This window comes from Haliotis asinina, chromosome 1, assembly GCF_037392515.1.
Source record: "Haliotis asinina isolate JCU_RB_2024 chromosome 1, JCU_Hal_asi_v2, whole genome shotgun sequence".
In the NCBI taxonomy this organism is placed as follows: domain Eukaryota; kingdom Metazoa; phylum Mollusca; class Gastropoda; order Lepetellida; family Haliotidae; genus Haliotis; species Haliotis asinina.
Window position 1 is genome coordinate 37,548,334 of NC_090280.1, and position 18,045 is coordinate 37,566,378.

An 18,045-nucleotide genomic window follows, 5' to 3' on the forward strand; every position below is an offset into this window, starting at 1 on the left:
TCGCTTAAATGATGTAAGAAAATATACCTGAATAGCGTTTATACCCTAATTAGATAAGGGTAGCTTTGTGCATAGTTTCCATTTCACTCGTGGAAATTCGTTTTTTGTTTTTCACAAAATACGAAATGCAAGTGCAAATGTTCACTGGGAATAGACGTGTTGTGTTCAAGATATGTGTTTTTAGCTATTTTCAAAGAGACTAAGTATTATTTTGACAATATACAGTCGCTTTTATTTTGGTGTCGTTTGTTTTACACGCTAGTTTAGCATTTTAATTAGGTGGGACAACATTGTCACAACAACCAGCATCTGATTTCTTGGCTAATTTAATCGGCCACGATATCATCGAATGAATCCCTGATTTAGATCTGAAAATTACCCATTACTCATTACTTCAGACACCTCCATTGTCCTGGAGTATCTCTTATAAAATGTCTGTTTGTTGAATGCATTGCCTGTCTCTCTGAGCACGGGTTCGAACCCTGGACAAAAGTACTCATACTAAACAAACGTAAACCAAAACGTAACATTAATCGCATTTCCTCAGTGTTTAAACGGCATGCATTCATAAGTGAGATATATCCCAAGTGCACTCTTTCAACCCATCGAGGGTGATAATTTTGACGATTACTTCCTATCAGTCGTAAGGAACTTCCGTGATATTAGCACAGACAACACTCGCTTCACAGACAGCTTCTCAAAGTATTCATGCATGGTGACGATAATTTTACAATTATTACATGTGAAATAGCTTAAACTGTGATTGCTTCCGTTCCGGACAATGGCAGGATGAAATATTACTTGCCAGGCAGCCTGCGGCAGACAGGATGTAGTGAAACATTTACGACAATGGCTATGTGTTTTCATGTGGCAACGTGGTATACTCTGAGCAACGTGCTGGTGACTCTGACAGGTCAGTTTGCATAATAAGTACTAGTTTTGTATTACACGATATTCTGTTGATGTCTTCAGAAGCAAACGTATTTCAATCTATAGTCACAGCCCGAAGTTATGCACTGAATATTGCCCCTGTTCTCCCAGAAGAAAACGGGTACCTGATGAAATAAGTCATAAGACTATAAGACTTAAAAGGCCTCACATGCTGATCTTTGGGCAGGATGTAAGCCTGTAAAAGACGCATTGTAAATAAGCTATAAACGCATACGATAATTTTATCAATGCATATGAAACTAAAACGTGTCAACCATGGACACTATTTGTTTAGATTTAACTTCTTTTGATCCAGTGGCATCTCCTGTCCTTCAACTTTCTGGGGAGCCCGATACTGTAGCAGATGGAGATGCACTTCTATTGTCCTGCAACAGAAACACACCTGAAACCCCACCGTTATTTGCAGTAATTTGGTCTAGAAATACAGAGGAGATATTTCAAACACTTGAGGCAGGTGGACTTTCAAATATTTCAAACACGTCTGAATATAATGAAGTCGCAGGACGCCTAAATGTGACCACTAACAAACAAAGCCACAAGATAATACTTCAGATAAACTCCAGCTTGGATGACGGGTCTGTGTGGAGATGCCACATAGGCAACTACTACAGCAACAGCTTCACTGTGGAAGTCCTCATCCCAACAACAGGTATGTACGCCTAAACAACCTCATGTGCACAAGCAAGCTAACACACTCTTAGGGTGATGAGAGGCGTGATGGGGTAGTCAAGTGGTTAAAGCGTTCTTTCCTCATGCAAAAGACCTGGGTTCGATTCCCAGTGGTACAGTGTGTGGAGCCTATTTCCATGATATCGCAGGAGTATTTCTTAGATCATACTCGCCAGTCGCTTCAAGCGAACTATAGTCTTATGTGTGAACCACCGGTAGAAAAAAGGAGAAAAATGTATTTGATTTTTCGATCACGTTTATACTGAGACCTTTATATCATTGGTTATGTGTCACTTATCGTGAAGGTGACCCGTGAAGGTCCGGGGTAGAATAGGCCATCAGCAACACATGCTTGCCATAAATGGCGACTAACGGGATCGGGTGGTCAGGCTTGATTGACACATGTCATCGGTTCCCAATTGCGCATATCGATGGTCGAGCTGTTGATCACTGGATTGTCTGGTCCAGGAAATAATCGAGTCTGGTTTATGTGTCAAGGCGTTTACAAAGACATTGTATCTACCTTCCTTATTTGCAAGGAAAATACTCCCCAAACAGTGTTCATGGGAACTTATCTTGAACTCTTTCCTTGTCTTATTTTTAGGATTTATATACTACATTCGAATACATTTACGAAGAATATTAACGAACTTTGAAATACTGTACCCCTGAATATAAACTGTATATTTTATAGAACCACAGCTATATAATTCGTGGCGAAGTATAATGATTTGTATGAATATCTTATACCAGCAGCAAGCATTTTAATCCACATTTATCTTAGAAATATTGCCATGTTGAGTTGTTAAGTAAGTAATTACCCTCAGTGTGTGAGAGTGAATTATAGTCGCACCAGCAGTATCGTGAATCGAAAAGTTCTGCATTCATGATTCGCAGACGTATTTATTGTAACCTCCTGGCCAGTAACTGGAATATCGCAGAAGTTGTGTCAAACTAGTTTGTGACCATAAATATATATCGCCATACTTAGAGGGTCTGTAAGTCTTGGGAGGCGCTACTGCCGGTATTGGTTCCCCGCTTCGGCGCCGATTTAAGGTCACAAGCCATATATTCAAGAACCAGTTGATATGACTTCATTAGACCGGATCAAGTGGACGGTGTTAGTCACCTGGAGTACTAAGGAGTTACCGTGACCTACTTGCAGGCTCTTTATAGATGGCCAGCATCACCTAACTATATACTGTAATTTACGACATTTTTCATTTTGGTTAGCTTTGGACCCGGTACCACATAATAAAGCTTGTTATACGATTTCGCAATATCAGATGCTGTAAAAACACTCAGATTGTTTTAGACAAGTGTGACTTGAGATTACCGCTTTTTATTATTTTCAGTTGCAACGACCGTGGAAGTACATATTCGCACCACTGTCACTCATTATGGACCTTCTTCTACAGGTGATGGATGACAATACTTAACTTAGATACTAAAGCAAAGTGATTGAGTTAGTTTAGTTTTTCGACGCACTCAGTAATATTCAAGTTATATAGCGGCAGTCTGTAAATAATCGATTCTGGACCAGGCAATCCAGTGAGAAACAGCTTTAGCATTGATCTGCAACTGTGAACCGATGGCATGTGTCGAACAAGTTAGCGAACCTGACCACCCGATCCCGGTAGTCGCCTCTTACGACAAGCATGGTCGCCTTTTATGGCAAGCATGGGTTGCTGAAGATCAAAATTCTAACCCCGACCTTCACGGGTCTTGACAGCAAAGGCCATAATGCCTTTTTCACATAACTATGGAGATCATTTTTAATTCATACGTTTCACTGACGAAGCAACACTTAACATGCACGTTTTAATCCTGTTTGTAATGAAGCAGTTATTATTATTTCTTGTGGGGAGTAATGATTCCTTACTGTCTGGTCAAAAACGCGCACTTCATCAACAACAAGGAAGATTGCCTCAACAACCGATTAGAAGAATAGACATGAGTTTCTCTCGCATATAGTTACTTCATGTTTAGTTTTACATCTGATGATACTGGCTGTTTCAGAGAAGTCACCTTCTGATGTTCCCAAGGTGTACGTTATAGCTGGATCCTGTGCCGGGCTAGTCATCGTCATAGTCACCGTCATCGCCATTGCTGTTTGCATGAAACATATCGCAGGTAAGTGAACTATTTTACATAATTATGGTTTTATGGTTTACAGAAATCATCATAAACCTCTGTCCCGTCATCCAACTTGCAGCCTGCTTTACAGAGGTTGAATACCCATTCAACAACAAAAACCAGTTCAGATTCGATTATTTACTATGACTTACCGTCATATAGCTGGAATGCAGCGATGAACATCAAAGTATTAGAGTTGCTGATACAGTGTAGATTCCAATCGATTTGAGCTTCCCCTCTCTGCAAATTGTCACGCCGTGATCACGCTAATGGAGGAAAGTTCATGTTTTCATTAGTTTGCCCTAAAGACAGAGAAGAGTATACAATATTCACGATCCAACACGTGTACGGTAAGATGGTCAAGTGTATTCTATGTCATAACTTATGTACAAAAATGCATAATGAATACAACATAGAAAATGCAGTCCAATGTAAACTTCAGGCACAATTTTATGAGAAGAAAGATTACCTCCCTTGAACATATCAACATTTGCGCAATGAAGGCTAAAACTACGAAAATATGTAAACCCAAGTTAACAGAAGTTAGCGCCCAGAGGATAGCTGTTAAGTAAGTTAACATACGTATAAAGGGACTCAGCAGCTGCATGGTTTACCTTTGTATAAGTGTTATTATAGTGACAAACGGCTGTCTCTCATTAACTGGTAATGTCGGCATATGTTCATTTCAAGGTATACAAAGCTAAGGATTCTACATGCTTCAGTCGTAACAAGCGATCGAGGGTCATCAGTTCCAGTCTAATACCCATGTCGTTGATCTTTCGACTGCCTGATCCAGACTCGATTATTTACAGACCGATGGAATATTACTGTTCGGTGTAAACCTAAACGTACTCACTCACTAAAATCTTCAGTGAGTCTTTATTTTCACTAACTTGCCAAAACTACATACATTGCTTGAACATGAACCAGTAAAAGTGTTTTCTCTGAGTGGGCGCTCAATATGAGAAGATATAATAAAGTGTACCCCATCCTTCAAAAGTGAAACATTCAGGTAGTCGAAACAATATTTACACATTTACTTCTCTTGAAAATCTTTGCCATTCCGTTGTCGTTTCTACAGCCACTTTGCGATTAACAAATCTCAAATTTCTTCTTGTTTCCCTGTCCCAACACAAGTTCAGTGGTTGTCGTCTTTCACTTGCTCTGTGTGACCACGTTTGTGTCATGCAGTCTTTCCTTGCAGATGCTGGTAAATCTGGGAACATCTCCAACTCCTTTCTCTAGCCTAAACCAAAACGAAATATATTTAACAAACGTTTCAAATATGTTGCCCATGTAGATCTTCAGGGCCATGTTACTCATAAAACTACATGAAAATCCATTCAAAAACGATTGGTAATAATCTTGAACTACAAATGCACCATTGCAGAGTTCAGAATTAACACTCTGACAGAGTATATTGGCTAAAACACAAGATTTTAATTGTCTGTACCAGGTAGTAAAGGGCAAGAATATTCACCTTGTCAATGTAAATATCTTATCGTTTCAGTGGGAAAACTAAAAAACACAGAACGGTGAGTACATTTTTTATTCAGAACAAAAGGGGATGTTACTAATGTTTTTCAGTGTATTCAAAATGTTATACTTAAACTTCCAGTATACGAAAGCCCTACCTTTCATTTCCAGAGTGAAAGCTGTTCAGGAAACTGAAGACTCGGAAATCGGTAAATTGCATTCATGTTTTCATATTAGCTGTACAGTCGAGTCTAAGTAATAGTGTTCTGCTTTACCTGTTCATAAATGTCATTAGTTTGGACGTCAAACCTATTAGTAACTTGTCTCAGACTCATAGAGTCACCGAGTTAAATACATGGTTTTGATTGTAAACTTATTAATATCCTTCAGTGATGGTGGAGAACGTTTGTTATGTTGGCCTGGGTGATGTTCAAGCTGACACAACTACAGAAGGAGCTTCGCTACAAGGAAATGTGCCTGGTAGTGCCGCCACCCTGCAATGACAGATCCAACACAAAGAGAAACACAGATGAAGGGGAGTGCAAACTCAGGGATAACAATTTAAAGTTAATGAACAGTATAATGTCAAAGGATTACGCCCCTGCACCCAAATTTCGAGGACCAAGACATACTTACCCTTTTTCTCAAACACGTGGCTATAAACATTGTTTTTAACCTTTACACCAAATGTAAGCTCTTTCTCAGAACAGTGAGGCCTTCCCTTATTTTGCACGAATATATTTTTCCGTTATTTGGTCCTGGCCGTCAATGATTGTCCTTATTTGCCGCTGTGTATTATTTGTTTTCCTTTTTCGGTACCGAGTCTTATTTGTTCTCTTACTTTGAACTCTTTTTACCTCTTTGTTTCTTGCTGTGTTGGTTTGGTCAGAACGATGTGACATGAAATGATATAGTATGAAGATACGTCATAATTCGGGTCGATCTTTAAAAGAATGTATTTGTGTATCGTTGGTTACGTTTAAATGTTCTTTTTCGTTGTCAAAGTACCACGCTTTGCCGGAGTATCTCGATGTGACTGAATGTCACTTAAACCAACCAAGGCAAACCGTCACTCTAACGTTTGTGCTCGTCACGTTTTGCATTCGGCATTTGTAATAGGAAACATTTCATAAATACTATTGCAGTCAAGTTGGGGTTGACCACGCAACAAAAATGGACTTCACACGTTGTACACGTTGGGAATCGAACCCATGCCTTCCGTGCGATAGGCGACCGCTTTAGCCACCACTCCACATCATAGCCCTACCATCACATCAATTCTATTATGCAGACAACATTAGGTACGTCACTTAAAAGAAGTAACACCAATACCTGAATATCTTCAACACACCAATAAGAGGCGACTAACGGGATCTGGTGGTCAGGCTCGCTGACTTGGTTGACACATGTCATCGGTTCCCAATTGCGCAGATCGATGCTCATGTTGTCGATCACTGGATTGTCTGGTCCAGACTTGATTATTTACAGACCGCCGCCATATAGCTGTAATATTGCTGAGTGCGGCGTAAAACTAAACTCACTCACTCACTTCAACACACCAATAATGCTCTTCATACACGCAGACGGTCATAGTTAGGATCACAGACAACCATTCACCATATGAACGATTTCTATTTACCGTTTACTGCACGATTTTGTTTCAGGTACAGAACTGCAGAACACGAATGCCCTTAATCTCCAACCCGGTTCTTCAGTTTTGATTCCTGAGAACTCCAGGTCTGACACGAGCGATGGATATACCAGTGTTGACTCTGTCATCGAAACTACTGGGCCACACGTGGACAACAACTATGTCAATACAGACGTGATCACAAATACCACTGTATTATAAGTGACTGACGAATATATCAGCTTTGATGATGTCACTGGAGCAACAGGATCAAACGTAAACAATACCATGAGTGAGTGAGTGAGTTAATATTTAACGTCTCAGCGGCAATATTTCAGCCATATCGTGACAAGAACATTTAACACTGAAATGGAATATGTGTATGTTATAGAAACCTGTCGACGAAGGACAGTATAATAAGTTGAATATCACAACTAGAATTAAAACTAGCGTGGTAAGTTAAAGCTAATATCACTATGTGGACAATACAATATAAAAACAGGCTATAGATCGCCAGCAACAGAAGGTTGGTCACCATACTAAGGACCATGGGGATTTACAGTGCCTTAGCTACCTGCAACTCAAGTTGGATTTACAATATCCCTTCAGCTGCTGGCGAGTGTTATAAACGATAGCCAAACTTAAAATAATAAGAATACTACGTTTTGGGACTTAAGCAATTACCATGAGGAATGTGATGCCGAAACTACAAACACAGAAGAGAAAAACATATATACCATCATTTATGAAGTCACCGAAAGCAATGATCCATATGTGAGCAACATTGTACAGACGTGATCCCAGATAATACAAGGTCAGATATGAGTATTCCAACGACTGAATCAGCGGTAGAGAACATGTATACCAATATCGATGAGGTCACGGAAACCACTAGATCAGACGTGAACCACGAATATGCCAATACAGACTTAGTTGACATCTCTGGGACATTTAGAAACAAGTACAATGCCAACCCTGAAGTGATCCCCGAACCCTAGGATGCGTTGGAAACAATTCATATATCAGCCTGGCAGTGATCCCCCAAACCGTTAGGTCAGTTGGAAACAAGAAACATGTCAGTCCCGAAGTGATCCCCCAACTGGTGCGTCACTTGGTGACAAAGAGCAACCCAGTCCTGAAGTGATAACTGAAACCTCTGGGCCATATATGACCTACGAATGTTCCATTCAAGGTGTTCCAAGCGACGACGAATGTCCAAACACTGTAATGATGTGATCAGTCAATCTGATCGGTCACTATGTACAGACACTGAAATGGGAGACAACTCGTACACAGAACCAGTGACGGACAGGGTGTAGGAGAGTTAAAATTCTGCACATTGATCGATTACATAAATTATCAGTGCATCTGCATGCAAGTGGGAGATATGAAAATGCACCCAGGTCTGCAAACAGTTGCTTGAATCATTATATGTGACGAAAACTGAACTCATTTTATTGTTGGTCTGGTCTTACGGCTGAATTCAAATACTGGAACTTTAATTGACGATGCATGTCGCCACTGCGCAATTCAATGTCATGTGTCATTATCTACGTTTCCTTCGATATATGTCATGTCACCTGTGTACTTTCTACTCTGTCATGTTTCAGACATAAAAACAAAATAATAAATGATCAACATTTTTCTTGAAAATTGGGTACGGCGCAGTGTTTTTCATTACAGACGGCTATATCGCCGAATATTTCATTTGATTCTACTGTAATATGAATCATATACATACATTGACTTACTTAGTGTTTCTGTGAAGCCCATATCTGTTGACCCAGCAATAATATTGCTGTGATACTGCTAAAAGAGGTGTAAGACAATGCCCACTCACTCACACCTGTAATACAGCGAGCGAGCGACAATCCAGTGATCAACAACATGAGCATCGACCTGCGTAAATGGGAACCGATGACATGTCGACCAAGTCAGCGAGCCTGACCACCCGATCCCGTTAGTTGAAGTTTACAAGCATAGTCGCCTTTTATGGCAAGCATGGGTTGCTGAAGGCATGTTCAACCATGGATCTTCATGGGTCCTTGTAATACGGCGTTCACTTAGTTCACAAACGTATCGACACGTAATATTCAGAGAACATGCATGGGTGGGGTGAAGTTTAATGCTGTAGCATGTGATATCCCCTCACGTTTCCTAAATGGTTTAATGGTCTCTATGTATCACGGGGCGGTGGCGTAAAGGAGTGGTTAAGCCGTTCCGACTAAGAACCTGGTTCGATGCCCCGCATGGGAGTAATATTTTAAGTCCATTTCTGGTGTTCTCTACCTCTGTATTGCGGAATATTGCTAAAAGCGGCGTAAAAGTAAACACACTCCCTGACTCACTACGTGTCCGAAAATTCACTCATATATGTAACCTGAAAAGCTTCACAAATACACATTCATGGATAGGGAAGGTTTTTTTAAAAAAAACTTCCTTTTACTCAGGTTATGAAATTAGCTTTGTGACACAGATTGTTTTCGTGGGATGTGCATCTGCGCTCATTACTTCCGTTCCTCACGTCATAAGTCGTCAACCATCGTGTTCATCGCGGAAACTCAGGATGTCAAGTTTACTGTGCTATATTGTCTACTAATAATTTCTGTAAAAGGACATTGCTACGTTTTTACTTGAGCTAGATGTAAAATGGTGACGATAGCAGGGTGAAGTGAAACCTTCCACTTTTCAGATTCAAGACCATGACGAGGTTTAACGAGGCCAAGTGGTTTGCTTTGTGTTGTGTGGTGGTACTGACAGGTGGGTTGTATATTTGAATGTTATGAAGTTTTTGCATCATTTTGTACTTGGCAAACACACTCACACGCACGCACACGCGCACACGCACGCACACACACACTTTGAATAGCGCTGTGGTGATAACTGGATATTAATAAACTGGATAACAATAAAGGAACCCTTGACTTTCCGTGTGATCCTGTACTTGTTTCTACCGCTGTCTCATTAGTAATAAGACAAGTCGCTGACATTATATTTTCTTTATTTCAGCGGCTTCTGCTGATCTAAATCTCACAGGAGATCCTCTTCCAGTGGCGTTGGGAGACATGCTTACTCTTTCCTGCAATAGGACAACGAATGATCTCCCACCGTTATTCGCAGTAAGATGGTATCGAGACACAAAGGCGATATTTCAAACAGCTGGTGTAAAGATCCTCTCAGATGACTCAAACACAATGGATTATCATCACGTCTCAGGACGTGTCAGTGTGACCACCAACCCACAAAAACACAAAGTGATGCTCCACACTGTCTCCACCCAGGATAACAGGACTGTGTGGAGATGTAGCGTGGACGAGTACTATAGTAACAGCATGAGCGTTGTAGTCCTTAATCCAGCAACAGGTACGTCGTAGTGATGTTAAATTTTGGTTAGGAATACGCTTTCATATTTAAATAATATTAAGAGACATATTCCTGGGCATGTGACCAATGACCCGTCAATGGAACAGGTGAAAAGATCCCATTGACCAAAACAAAATATGAAAAGTCGGTTAGGAAGAGTCAGATGGACTTAGAATGTTTATCCGCATGTGTATTTCAATCACACTGTGACTAAAATGTTATGAATTAACAATAAGCGTAATTAGATTATTAAAGGAACTGTCAACAAAGGACGGACAGTAAATAACTAGCTTTTCACATTTAGAGAATTAAAATTACCTAGCAAGTAAGTTTTAAAACTGGACAAATTGGACAGACAATAAAAAATCAGGCTATAGATCGTCTGCAGCTGAATGAAGATCAGTATTTTAGAGACCATGTGGACTTAAATATCTTCTTTGCTACTTGCATAGACCCTAGCTAGATTTACACCATCCGTTCAGCGTTGATGGATTAGAGATGAAATGCTATTTAAGATTAGAAAACTTCGATCATTATCACGTTCAGTTGTATGTAAAGAAAAGATTCCAAGATGTATTCTCACTTTGCATGTCTGATGTTATTTCGAATATTCTGTTTGTGACAATGTGGTACGCAGAAAGGCACTGAGTTTGTTATACTAGTGGTTTTCATTGATTTTACTTGCGATAGAAAAATGTATTATACCATCCCTTGAATCTCAAACCATTAGGTCACCATTTCTCACCATTAGCCTACAGGTCTCTCTAATTCAAAGCAACGACTCGAGCATTCACCATCACAATGCTTAAACTTGTTTATTAAGTGGAGGATATTCACGTACAACTTAATTGTCAAATGATTGAATGTTTTGTTTTTTCTACGAAGCAACACACTGCATAATTCTTAATGTTGCGATGTTTCCATTCTGTGGGTTGCTTCTTGAGAAGACAAAATGAATGGTTTGCGCCTTCATCATATCCACAAGTGTTGTGTTTCAGACGAAGCACCTGGTACCCACAGCCCGTACCTTATAGTGGGATCTAGTGTTGGGCTTGTCACCTTCGTAGTCCTCGTCGTCATCGCTGCTTTCTGGATGAAACATAGATCAGGTTCGGAAGTATATACATGTGGGCCATTACAATATAAAGACAGGCTATAGATCGCCAACAACTAAAGGTAGATCACATCCCTATGCATAATGGGGACTTACAGTACTTGAGCTACCAGCAGTGACCCGAGCTGGATGTACATCATCTCTTTATCTCGCTGGCAATTGTACTCGAATTTTGATGTCACTTAAAAGATCAGTTTGGGTATGTAGCAGTACCTCATACTGGTTGTCATTGAATAGACCATGACATTTAGAAAGATTAAGCTTTCTTCGTAAAGTACAGATGCTAGTACTTTTATTGGGTTGAGTCCCATCTGAGATTCGAACCCATGCCCTCTCAGTCAGCCACCTGAACCACAGCACACAAAGTCAGCCACCCCATTTCATTCTGGTTATCTTGTTTCGAAGTGAAATAGACTGAAGCAGACGTGTTTCAGTATATTCAACGTCCCCAGATATCATGTGTGCACAGTTTTGGATTATCCAATTTTCTACTTGTATGTTTCAGATGTACTGCTCTATATTGTCAAAATTGCCCTTTTGAATGACACTGCATAGTTTGCACTACATATGTTCCATGGTTAAATGACACGTTTCGTCTCTGATTTTTTGCCAGTTGCCTTCAAACAAAAACAATATCTATGGTTCTAATCTGCAAATTACAGGGGACGGCCCAAATACAGATGGATACATCACAGCCACTTTGGAATCTTCCGAGAACAATATAAATGGATACATCACAGCAACTGAGGAATCTCTGGAGAACATTACATATGGATACATCACAGCCTCTTTGGAATCACCCGATAATAATACAGATGAATAGATCACAGCATCTCTGAAATCTCACGAGAGCAATACAAATGAATACACCACAGCCTCTTTGAAATCTCGATAAGGATGGATACATTACAGCGTCTCCCAAGGAAATATAGGACAATAAATACTCACTACAATGGAATTTCGGGGAAACAATGCAAATAGGACACATTGTGTGGATAACAACTTCTTTATTGCGTGATTGCGTCGTTAGCCATACAATTTGTCCTATTTGTACACCTCAACTTCTAATATACCACTCAAACAAGTCAATGCAAATGAATATCTCGCAATTTAATCTCCTGAGAACAGCGTACAAGCAGGCAGCAATACGCCTACGTGTTACTAGATGATGGATCTTCTCAGTTCTTGAATTTTGATTAATTTATACAGTTTTCCTTCATGTGTAATTATAATCTATATGTGGGGTGATGGTTTAACTTTGGTTGGATATCAGCTACTACAGCAGTTTGTTGCAGTTACAACGCTGCACGTAGCAACATTCCAGCCAAAGATAGTGTGTAAATAATCTCGTCTCGACTAGACAATCCAGTGATTAACATTATGAGCATCGTTCTACACAGCTGCAATTAAAGTGAGTGATAGAGATGTTTGGTGTGAGTTCACGGCAGGGGACCCCAGAAATGGGCTTCACACAGTTTGCTCATGTTAGGAATCGAGCACGGGTCTTTGGCGCGGCGAGTGATCGCTTTTGCAACCTCTAGGCTACCCCACAGACTCAGATATACATAATCAATTTGGATTATTTGAATCGACAGGCATACCACCGTATGCTTACATGCAAACTAACCGTTAAAAGGATGTCCTGACTAACTGTCAATTTCCGATACGCATGTTGTTTTAGATATATCTGTTTCAATGGGAATTCCCTTCCTAGTTACCTTCCGTGAACATGTTTCATGTCTCCCGATGCATACTATACTGATAGTATTTATGGGTTCAGGTGACATGGTAACAGAAAAGCTCTTTTATGGCCTGGGGCTTTTGAATAGGCACACAATACCAGTCGGTTTTCTTTACATTTTCGAAACATTACTTCACAATGCATTTGGTAATTGCTTATAAACCAGTCTGCATATCACTAAAACAAAGATTGAAGGGTTAAGTACTGGTAATAATGAGTATCCTCCAATTCGATCTGTCAGTTCGAGTGTAATGTGTGAAGCCAGTTACTGTACCTTGTGGTATTACAAGAACTACAGCCGAAAGTGACAGCTCACATACTCAACACTCACTCCTATTATATGGAGTTTCCGTACTTTTCACTTCCTCATTTCAGTCCTATGTGTTGCAGTGGAGGGATAAATAGGTTTCCCGAGCTGAGTTGGGTATGACCTGACAAGGTAAGCAGTTGGGGGGGGGGGGGGGGGGGGGGGGGGGCTAGTGGTTAATGAGCAGCCACTAGTTCACTGACTTGCTTGAAGATGCACAATCAAAACATGGTAGAAAATAACTTTATCTGGTAAAATTTTAATGGTTGTTCCAATTGTTAATAGCTGTCGTTTATGCATCGTTCTTACCTCCACGCTAGTATTCGGTGAGATAGTGACAATAAATAGTGTGATAGCAGTGTGACAGCAATATAACTGCAACTGCGCAGATGTGTTTTCCACATCCTGGATTATTTTATTACTTTGAACATTATGTTGACCTTCTCATCACAAGGGATCAACAAGCTTCAACATTGGAGGACCGTTTTAACCGTATCAGTTCTCATTCTTGGTTTTTTAAAGGTAATTTATTGAACTCATAGCTTTTGATGTGCATAGTAAGATTTTTAAAATTCTTCATACTTGATAGTATAGCTATTTTACTGTCCTTTGTCGACGGCCATACTGACAATTATCTCAATATGAACTCTCACAATATTGTTGAAGCATTGCCGATATCACTTTAAATTTTCACACTCTTACTCACCATCACTTTCTACATGCATAGCGTTTACGTTTGACTGCTCGTTTCGCAATACTTTCGATTTCTTCTCTAACTCGAAGAGTTAGCAAAGGTTGAGGCGGGTTATTTTGTTTGTTTGTTTCTTTCTCTCTTTGTTTCAGAGATGAGAAGTCTCAAGCATGAAAATCTGTATAGTTTCAGACTTTATCAAGTGACAATGGCCAGTTATCCTTCAACTCACGAGCAAACAACATTGTGAATAAACAGCTGCACAGCAATGAGACTGTCCAGTAACTGACATCTTCGGGATTGTTCATGAATACTATCGAATCAACATAAAATACACGTCAATCAGATTGTATAAGTGTATGTTATGGTGATGTTATTGTTGGGCGAAGACAGTCTTGAGAAGTCATAAATCTGGAAGGAAACAGTCTTAACGCAAATGACGCATACTATCACATACAATGATCAAAACAGGGAAGACAGATAATGGTTTGTCGTGGTGCGTAGTTCATATCTGCAACTGGTTCGTAACCAAAACTGCAAAGAGAGTTGATCAAACCCACAACGTTTGGTAAGAATTTGCAGCGTTCAGTTTTCCCTTTAAGATAAGTGAGTGAGTAATGTGACTTTAAATTTCAAGTTCACATCTCATAAATAAATTCTGGCGTACAAAGTTATGTCTTTTATACTTGGTTGACTGACCGGGATTGAAGTACCGAGAAATTATTGGCAAATTTATAGCCTGTTCATATATTACATTGTCTTTGTCGATTTAGATGTTTTCGAGTATCATGATAGTTAAACCTTAATAACTGGGATATTCTAGCTAGTTTACTCTCCTTTGAAGACAGGAAAGTATATTTGTATATATTGTTTTTGTTTTATTCACTTACTACTTTCATAGTCACAATATCACAATATATGGCTGACATAGTGCCGATGTGACTTTTTTCTTTCTTCTCGAGTACGGTATATTTATATACCTTTGTACATATTCGTAGTAAGGGACATACAGTACATACACCCACTTCTTTCGTTGACATTTTGAAAAAACAGTTAACCTTCGTTCATTATGAATCTGTAACTTGTGTTTGTTTACTCATGATATGGATGTAATATTGCCGGTGCGACTTAAAATGTTCACTGACTCACTAACTACATTTAGCAGTCCACGTGTGTACTTATATTCCGTCACAATGGTTCATATGTACCGTGTGGTAAAATGTAGATATTGGCCTTAAATTAAATTTCAGTTTCTTAAATGTTGAAACATTAGCACCTTGAATAATACAAATAACTGTGGCATCATTATTCATGTATGAATCAACAACAACAACAACAACAACAACAACAGAACTGACAAAACTAAAGGCATCTGTTGACACTGAAGGTAGACAGGTAGGTAGTTCGTTGAAGATAAGATAATGAAGTGTCGATAAGACAACCCAGTGATCAACAGAATGAGCATCGAACTACACAATTAGACATGTATTAGCGCCAAGTTAGTGAGCCTGACCACTGACCCCGTTAGTTGCCATGAGTTACTGAAGATCTATTCAAACCAGGATCTTCACGGATCCAGTCCGCCTAAGGAGATGTAAACTTGCTCTGCTCTTCTTGAAGATGATCAATGCTACTTTTAGACCTAGCAACATGAGACTAGCAAGCCATGATGCTGTGCAACCATAATGCACGCTATGCACCATGGAAAGCGAACCTTTTGTTCAGCAAACACAACAATATGTAACAGGTCTCTATAGGAATTTATTGATTTGGACGCAGCTGTTATTCAGACACTAGTGACTGACACTACTGTTATCGCTACATGCACATCCCTGGGTAGTATTATTTACATGGCTGTTTGTCAGGTAGTATGAGATATCCCATTTGAATCCATATTTCCTGAAGTTGAAGGGTGCGTGGGTGAAGGGGTTCAGTGTTACGCCGCTTTTAGCAATATTTCAGCATTCTTCAGACTAAACTAAATACTGGTGTTTGATTCGTCAATAAAACAATAACTCATTGAGGTATATATTACGGTTTATAACTAACGTGGATGGAATTATCATTAAAACGCCCGCTCGTTACCAGAAATGAGAGGGCAACTATAACTCGATAATGCTCGCAAAATGCTTGACGACTGGCCATTATCATCTTGTTGGTAGGTGACGTTATAAGTAGCTCAGCCCTTGAAGTTCAATCACCAATCGTTTGAACTTGAGCTCTTTATTGACGATATATCTGGCTCACATTCGTCACATGTACCTGTGCCATTATGCACTTTCTTGCCTGTGCCAAACATAACAATTTTGCCATAAATTACAATATAGGGCAATGAAAATATCGACTGGAAGTCTAACGTTTCTGAGCACTTATAATAATGGCGGCTGGTAGCATGGGCAGAGGTCAAGGTCGAATGTCGTCACTCTCAACAGTGACGTCATCTGTGTTGTTCTGTGACGTATCTATATTTGTAAAATGTGTCAGTGACCTCCGTCACTGTTAGCAGTAAATACTTCTAAACCGATGCCGTTGTTTCTATTCATATTTTACTTAAAATTAGATTCATTTTAGCTATGATAACGGTTACACTATTTTTCAGGGCATTATCATTTGCAGGTGCCCTCCGTCTATTCAGTTACCTTCCTTCGTCGGGCAGTTTATGAAAGACCTCGGGATTCTGCAAATGATAATGCCCTGAAAAATAGCGTTACCCTCACATTATTACCCATACGTATGAGGAGATCCCGTATGAAATATTTATGATATTTGATCAGTGTGACATTTAATGATCCTCGACGTTACTTGGTTGGTCGGATATTTGTCCATTAAACTGGATGCCGGAACTACTTTCACATTTCATCGATTCATTGATGAACCGAACGTGCTGTAATCGTACTGATTCGAGATTTTACAAGAGAACCAAAACCATACATGATTTCGATTTTGGTGTTTATTTAGTACTTCATTTCACTGACAATGAGGCGTCGATTACTTAACATCACTTTGTATGAAAAAAATTACTAATCGTCAGTTGTAAACAAACATGGCAAGCCAGTTCTACATTCAACGTCAATAAAGTGGTCAAGGTGGACGGATATGCTACTGGACGTGTAATAAGAATAATACAACCACGAATTCCTTTCGTGTTTACATGTGATAAACACTGAACGTGGTGAGTGAGTGAAAATGCAATAATTAAATGATACGTTATATCATTTAAAAGTCCTTCATAGTTCCTGATTTGAAATATCTATGACTTGTTTGAACATGGTGAAGAGAAAACGCAAGGTACAGAGTAAAACTGTTGTCGGAAACGATATCGAGGTAGTCGGCCGAAGTCCGCACTTACCGGAGAGTGTCATAAATGACTTACTGCAAGATGATTTTGATCTTCCAATCGGGAACAAAACTTTTGACAGATGTGTTCCTGTTTTGGACCATGGCACTGAAAACATCCGCTGCGAACGAAAGCTGTTGTCGGCTCGGACTAAATTTAGAGTTTTCGTCCCAACAAGGACACTGACTTAAGCCAAAAGCCAAAGCCAAAGTCACAGTTCGTTTCAGCAAAATGTTACCAAACGTTCATAATTGTGTATCGTCTCCTTAACATACGATTCACCATTCCTGCGCTTTATTGTTCCCTTGCAGATTTCCATTGTTTAATAACTGTTAATGTTTAAAAGAATTGACAGGTTTTTGCTGTTTTGTATCCAACAACAGCCCCCCTAAAGAGTAGGCCAGATCGACACATTTGCGATCTACAACTACATATTGCACCCGTTGAAAATGATCTTTGCATTGAGTTCGGTTAATAAAGTAACCATCAAACGAAAGTGAAAACTGTTGAAATGTGTTGTTTTTCATACCGTTTTCTACATCACTATACTGAGGTTCGAATGCGATTCCCTTCGGATTGGTTTCATCCACGTTCGAGTGAAAGTTCGAGCACATACGACCATCGCATAGG

At 39.6% G+C, this 18,045-nt stretch overlaps 1 protein-coding gene across 1 annotated transcript; it reads left to right on the top strand.

Moving 5' to 3' along the window:
- Positions 1-643: 643 nt before the first annotated feature.
- On the top strand, positions 644-6,533 carry LOC137278711 (uncharacterized). Its single transcript, XM_067811229.1, has 7 exons — positions 644-913; positions 1,247-1,600; positions 2,976-3,038; positions 3,640-3,753; positions 5,267-5,291; positions 5,404-5,441; positions 5,623-6,533. The coding sequence occupies exons 1-7, from the start codon at positions 790-792 to the stop codon at positions 5,733-5,735; spliced, it is 831 nt and encodes a 276-aa protein (XP_067667330.1). The 5' UTR covers positions 644-789; the 3' UTR covers positions 5,736-6,533.
- The last annotated feature ends 11,512 nt before the right edge of the window (positions 6,534-18,045 follow it).

What these genes read in the sequence shown, in the direction of transcription:
- LOC137278711 (XM_067811229.1), top strand. Translation starts at nt 790, where the DNA reads ATGAAATATTACTTGCCAGGCAGCCTGCGGCAGACAGGATGTAGTGAA. An exon ending in AGTCCTCATCCCAACAACAG is followed by an intron (nt 1,601 to 2,975) that starts GTATGTACGCCT and finishes TATTATTTTCAG; the next exon opens with TTGCAACGACCGTGGAAGTA. An exon ending in AACTGAAGACTCGGAAATCG is followed by an intron (nt 5,442 to 5,622) that starts GTAAATTGCATT and finishes AATATCCTTCAG; the next exon opens with TGATGGTGGAGAACGTTTGT.